Source organism: Pleurodeles waltl, chromosome 8 (genome assembly GCF_031143425.1).
Source record: "Pleurodeles waltl isolate 20211129_DDA chromosome 8, aPleWal1.hap1.20221129, whole genome shotgun sequence".
Classification (NCBI taxonomy): domain Eukaryota; kingdom Metazoa; phylum Chordata; class Amphibia; order Caudata; family Salamandridae; genus Pleurodeles; species Pleurodeles waltl.
The window spans coordinates 771881298-771888309 of record NC_090447.1 but is presented as its reverse complement, the minus strand read 5'-3'; the positions used below and the strand labels follow the sequence as shown (position 1 = coordinate 771888309).

At 44.8% G+C, this 7012-nt stretch overlaps 1 protein-coding gene across 1 annotated transcript; it reads right to left on the bottom strand.

The window, feature by feature from the left end:
* Positions 1–3151: 3151 nt before the first annotated feature.
* LOC138249158 (late histone H2A.L3-like) lies at positions 3152–6795 on the bottom strand. Its single transcript, XM_069203165.1, has 2 exons — positions 6714–6795; positions 3152–3610 (listed from the first exon to the last, which is right to left on the bottom strand). The coding sequence occupies exon 2, from the start codon at positions 3599–3601 to the stop codon at positions 3188–3190; it is 414 nt and encodes a 137-aa protein (XP_069059266.1). The 5' UTR covers positions 3602–3610; positions 6714–6795; the 3' UTR covers positions 3152–3187.
* Between the last annotated feature and the right edge of the window lie 217 nt (positions 6796–7012).

Genomic DNA, 7012 nt, shown 5'->3' with positions numbered 1-7012 from the left:
GGAAGACAGAAAAATTGATACATGGTTTGGCCAAATTAATCTTTGCCACTGTTTTAACACTTTTATTGGCACATGTCATCAATTACATTACCAGTGTACCACAACCATCTCAGATATGTTTGGGATACTTTCATATACATGGCTTTGTTTTTTTAAACATACAAGTACATCTGATTGTCAATCAATTTTAGAACTGTTGCACCGCAATAAGTATCATACGTATCCACTAAATTCTGGGTATACTTGCGTTGCTCTATTACAGCTTTGTTTATTGGTCTTTCTGGTCCAGGTGAGGTTGGGATACTCCTACCCTCCAGAAGAATGATCCAAGTTAAGAGTGGTGCCCAGTGTGTGAAACTAAACAAACTTGAAAGTTTGTAACTGAACTGATGGAACTAACCGACGGTGTAGGTGTCTGTATATATCATAAGTATCCTCGTCTAGGCATCTCATGTCAAATACGTAGTATTAATTGTAGTAGCTGCATACAGATGTCGGGGGTGCTCTTGTGGATCCCTAGTGTCAGTGCCAATTGTCGCCTATGCCCTTAGTAAGTACCCTAGCACTCTGATCGTCCCACATCTTGCCCCTCCCCCCCCCCCCCCCCCCCCCCCCCATCTTCATTCTCTGAGGTATCTTCAGCACCCGAGTTCTCCTCGAAGCCCATGGTTTCCCACTCATCTATTACTTCAGAACACTGAGGAGCTATTGGCTTACGTCTGATCCCTCTACTCTCCCTCCCCCCATCCCAGGGCTCCCTCTTCTGCTCTTGCCGAGCGCGTTACGTCTCTTTCCCACACGGAAAGGCTTGGACCTCTACCCTGTTTCCGTGTCAAAGATATCCTGCATTTAGCTAGAATCAAGGCCAGGTCCACAAACCTGTTACCACCCTTCCTGGCACAGGGTCTGCTGTAAAGTTCCAACAAGCATGTCGCCATGGAGTTTAAGGTTTCTATGCAGTACCCAATTAAGTTTGTGTATGGCTCCTACCCAACATTCTTGTAGAGATAGACATCCACAGGTCATATGGCTAAAGTCTGCGTCTTGTAGTCCGCACCAGTTCACCACGTTCCTCCCCCCCCCCCACAAAATACACAAGCCTAATCAGATGTGAGGTACGCTAGGTTCTATGAGTATAGTTGTATTGGATATATTTCAGTTGTGTATTTCTGGATACAGTGGGAGTGTATGCTAAGACTTTTTTCCAGTCTATGTCAGTGAGTGACCTAGCCAGATCAGTCTTCCACTTAGTCCAGGGGATTGTGCATCATTGTCAGCAATGCTTTATATAACCAGGAGACAAGATTAGAGCTGTCTCCAATGGACAGCATAGTATGGAGGACTGCATGTGTATTGGGTTCTGCTGGCGCCACACCCCAGAGGTCCCTAGTAGCCCATACCACTGCTTCCTATGTCAAGAATTGCCCCCACGGTAAGCTAGGTCACCGAATAGGATAAACTTTCCCTGGCAGTACATTTCACCCATCATTTGTATCCCTGCTAACCAGTGATGTAGTTGCCTGTGAGAAGCAGAGGGGGGGGGGGGGGGGGGGAAGAGAGAAATAAAAAAAAAAAAAAAAAAAAAAAAAAATGATGGAGCCCTGGTCTTTCTTCTCAGGTGTCCTCCGCCAGCCAGAGCCGATGCCAGTAGCACCCCTAGTCAGAGGCACCAAAGGCTAAGTGTCAGTATTGCGGCCAGAAACGTACTCTGATCTGAGTCCCCTACGGCGGGAGCCGTCTTAGTGAGGTCCACCCCACCTAGCCAGCAGGAGGGTCATTGTAGTTGTGCTGCCAAAATGTGGAGCTAAAAATCAGGTACCCCAAGCCCTCCCTCCCCTGGTGGCAGACAGAGTGGCCAGGGCCACCCACTGCCATCCACCATTCGACAACAAATCCCACACCAGTACATCCAACAATCTGAACCAGTTTACTGGTAACATAATAGGCAGGTTGACAAAATAGAGTAGCCTAGGGAGCATTGCTATCTTAGCGGAGGGCTATGTGAGCCATAATAAGTAAGCAGAGGGAGCACCAGAAGGAGACAGCCGACCGTAGAACCTGCCACACATTGCCCTCTCGGAGATCCTGAAGGTCATGGTAGACCTGTATACCAAAAGTACCGGAATGAATGGTGTGCCCAGGTGACATCCTCTAGGCACTAGACTAAGCAGGCTATGCCGCAGCACACAGGAAATACACTTGTTTTCCTGCAGTTCAGGCGGAGTCCCCAGCAAACCCCAAATTCATCCAGCAGGTCAAACACCATGTCACACCGTGGGACTCCAGGGCCTCCCGCCCTGCCAAAAACTGGGGCAAAGCCTGCACCTCTTCTGGGCCCCTCTGGACCCCTTCTGCAGGTCAGGCTATGGCAGGTGTAGCTCCCCTGGAGTTGAGCCCACACCTGGGACCCCAGCTGGGGACATCCCCCACCTAGGCACCTTGGGCCCCCAGCCAGGTGCCTAAACCAGAGTGGGAAATCCAATTCTGGCTACCACCAAAAGCACTCAGCTAGGCCCACACTCCTGGTGTCCTCTCCCCCAGTTGGTCGGTCCTTCAGCTGTAGCTGGCACAGAGCTAGCCATGCCCCCAAGCCCCTGCAGAGCTTCATCACCTCCCCTGTGGCAACAGGGGAAGGGGCAGGGGGGTGGTTGGACCACTATCCTGGCTGCCTCTCACTCAGCCCAATCCTTTTGTCCATGCTCTGCTCAGCAGTCGGGCCAGTCCAACACCTGAGTGGCCAGGGATGCTTTTGCTCTTTACCTCCTAAAGAACCAAGTATTGAGGAGAGATTAAGTTAGGTGATTAAGATAGAAACGAGATTGTGATGGTCTTAGAGAAAGAAAAAAAAATAAAAAAATGAAGCTGACCAAACAGCAGGCATGTGTTCTTTGTTGAACGTAAAGGCATTAGGGAAGCTTCATGCATGTTTTTGTGTGTGTGTGTGTGTGTGGGGGGGGGGGGGGGGGGGGGGGGGGGTGGCACGGGTGAACTAGCAACCAACACTGAAACTGCAAATTGAACTGCTCATCCAATATGTAGAGGTCAATTAAGACAGACATTAAGGACTACTCTTAGGACAACACCAGAAAGTTAAAATATTTTAATTGAAAACGTAAAAAAAAAAAAAAAAAAAGAAAAAAAACTGTACTAAAAAAGTGCACTATACAAGTGGTCAACAAAAAAGGCACTAAAACTCCTGAGACTGGACATCTTTTGGTTCTGCTGAAGATCCCTTGACAGTTTTCTTAGGTAGAAGCTGGGCCTGAATGTTCGGCAGCACACCGCCTTCAGCAATGGTCACACCAGAAAACAGTTTGTTCAATTCCTCGTCATTCCTGACTGCCAGCTGCAGATGTCGTGGCACAATTCGGGACTTCTTGTTGTCCCGGGCAGCATTTCCTGCCAGCTCCAGCACTTCTGCTGTGAGGTACTCCAGAACAGCAGCCAGGTAAACAGGAGCACCAGAGCCAACCCGCTCTGCGTAGTTACCTTTCTTCAGAAACCTGTGGATGCGGCCAACTGGAAACTGCAGACCAGCCCTGGAGGATCTAGTCTTGTGGCCAGCCTTCTGCTTCACAACTTTCTTGCCACGTCCAGACATATTCCTGACCTTTAAAGATATCAGATTAATTGCAATTAGAGATCAAGTTAATAAACATTGCAAAAACAAGAAGCTTGCTTAACAAAGCCTCAATTGCAGCAGAAGCAATAAAACTAAAGTTAAAGACTTGATGCAACACAATAAGAAGCTTAAATGCAATAAGGAGAAGACTACATAAAGGTGCACACATTCTGCTAGTCAAAGCTTACTAGAGGAATAGTACAAGCCACAACCAATGAGCAACAAACCTGGTCATCAATTTAATCCTTTGAAATTTTATAACTACAGCCTACTAGGTGGTAGTAATCTAAAATGGGATAAAGAGAACCGCCGCGATTCTTCAATTTTAGGATAAGATAAGGCTTTGATAGCAAGGACACAATCAAAATCATGTCAGATCACATGGGATCCACTTACCATCTCAGTCAGGAAATCTCGTGGGCCAAAATTACTAGGTAGGTGTCAAAGTCAAACCCTCAGGAGTACCCCTCAACTACACAAAACATCCTGATATGGACATTTCTCAGCAAGCTACTGAACTCAATCTCTGGGTCAAAGCATTGTATGCTAGAGCCGTGCACTTGCACAGAAAATCAGGATAAACTCCCTTAGCACATTGGTACTTGAAAGACTTGGCCAGAACAAAGAAAGTACGATTTGAAAAGGCTTGTATAGCATCAGGTAGAGAAGTGGGCAGGCTAGCTCATACGAGTCAAATACAAGAAACACTTCAAATTAACAAAACAGACGTTGCATATTAAAATGCAAGAGCGGTTTTCCTCTCATTAATAAGGACAGTCTGTACCAGACTCAATATTTTGCATCACTTCACAAAATAATGTTATTTTGAAGAAATTGAAGCAGAGGATAGTTCTGAAATCTATGACTTTAATCTCCGTAATAATGGACTTCGACTCATTCACATTGTCCTGTATCATTCCCTCAATGCTGAGAATTAAAATCATGCTATCCCTGGATCCATGTCCAGCCACCTGCTTCCGTTCGGGAACGTAACGATTGCAACTATAACCGATTTATACAACAAATCTGTTGCCTCTTCCATACGTCCTGAACTATGGAAGGAGGCTCAAATCAAAAAAGACATGCAGACCCTGAACGGCTCCGAGTATGCGACCATCTCAGCTTTTCCTGGTAAAGCTGTGAGGACAACAGCTAGTTTTATCAAACTGAGATTGGTTTTAGAATCCTGCATTGTATACAGACAACTGTACTAAATGGCACATTTGACATAGTTTCCCCATCGGACCGATTCATGGTTTGGAAACCTGGATAGTGCTTTGAAATGGGTACCTCTTCCTACACATTGTTACTCAGTCCGTTTTATCTGACCACTCATTGACTCAGAAGGTTTTGAGTTCGGAGGTTCCCCAGGGCTCTAGTAACCTGCCCATTTTTAATGATTACCTCCCTCAATGAGTCTTTCCAGTATTAAGCTTTTAGGCTCGCAGAATTGTCTTATAACAACATCCAGGTTATGTAAGTGGGCTGAGGTAATACAGTTGGCTGGGACCATCCACAACATGATAGGTTAAGTGGATGTGCAATAATGCACTTAGACTAAAGTGAGAAACCAAAGTAAACTGCTTTGGTCCTTTATCCAAGCACCTAATTGGAAGCAAAAAGGTAATACAATTTTCAAATAACAAAAAAAAAAAAAAAAAAAAAAAAAAAAAAAAAAAAAAAAAAAACACACACACAACAATTATATATATATTTATCTATCTATCTCCTGGGAACTAGAAGGGACCAAGAGGAGAGAGAAAGAAGCCCGAGCTTCTGTCAACATTTGACAGTGTGTAAACCAGCATTTCAGAGAGGCCTGTAGCAAGCATCTGAGACACTTGAATTCGAGTGCCACCAGTTACGAGTAACAAGCTGGTAACGTGGGGGTAGTGAAAACATGCAGGGTACTGTTCTAGAGACCTTTTTTGGTTGGGGGGGGGGGGGGGGGGCGGGGGGAAATAGGGGGAGGGAGTCAATGATGACCAGGAAACCGAACTGAAAGGAGAAAAAGCAAGAGAGTCTTTACTGTAGGGTAGATGAATAACTAACGAGAATGTATGTGGAAAGGGGTATAAGAGCAACATTTACCCAAAGAGCAGGACCTAGACATTCACACTGCTAAGCAGAACGCAGTTTAGCCTTCTGTCATTTCTACCTGGTAGAGAGTGTGACAAAATTACCACATCCATTCAGGAGATGCGGCAGCACCAATCATTGCCACCCAATGACCAAAAATCCTCATTTAACATTGCAAAAGCCTCGTCTAGTTAACTCCCGTGCTGAACCAAAGAAAACACAAGCACTTCAGGGGGGTCAATTGAGACCAACTTTGATAAAACTTTCCCAGGAAGTCTTCAGTTAACCTCCATTTTGCTAAATAACAGACATGTAGGCCTATACCAATTATACATTCAATAACTCATTGAAAGAAGAAAGGGGCCGGGACCGGGACCGGGACCCCCCCCCCCCCCCACAGAAAATGCGATCCATTTGACTTTAACCTGCATCATTAACCTTGCCTTTTGAGGAATTAAGGAAAGCTCTTTGCTGATCTTTCTACTACCAGGCAAGTACAAAAAGCACTCTAATTTGGTTTATAATTAGAAGACTCAATATTTGAGTCTTAGAATGAGAAACTACAATCATCAAAATGCAGTGAAAGTTTAGCGTTTAACAGAACTCAAATGCAGATAAGCAACAGCTTAAAATTGCTTTATAGCGAAACAATTCATTAACTGGACATTCCCTAATTAATCCACAAAACGCGCTGTAGGGTCACGTCAACAAGCAAGGTATTGAAGATTTAGTTTTATATTTATTTTGTAGAAAACAGAGAGCATACATCTCGACACGCTGCTAAAAGATGAGTCGATAAGTGGGTAGAAGCAGCCCCCCCCCCCCCCCCCCCCAACACCTTATAGGTACACTCTTCACTCACATAAACTACTAATAAAGTGATTGACGCAGTTTAACTCACAATCCCCCCCTTAAACTGCATTATTATTTAATAATTAAAAAACACTCAAGTAGCCCAAGCTAAGAAAAGAGACCAAAATCATAAAAGCATGACGAGGAAAAGAAACCATACCTGTTACTTGCAATTACACCACCGAATAGTAACTCCAAAAGCCTACTAACTGCTTACACCAACGACGCTCCTTTTAAACCCCACCAGGACCGGCTTCCACCAGCTCAGGGACTCCTTAATTAATACTAAATGTTATCACCTGTGTTTTCATCGTGCTCCTTCGCGACTTTTCCTTTTCGCGAGAGTTACAGAGTTCATTTCCTATTTGAAATTTGTATTTAAACTCTCAGCATGCATATAACTCAAAATATTAGTAAATATGGCTTAATGGAATTTGGTGAAACACCAAGTCACTGAAA

Bases quoted from the DNA above. Each gene is read 5' to 3' on its own strand.
- LOC138249158 (XM_069203165.1), bottom strand. From the start codon at position 3,601: ATGTCTGGACGTGGCAAGAAAGTTGTGAAGCAGAAGGCTGGCCACAAG.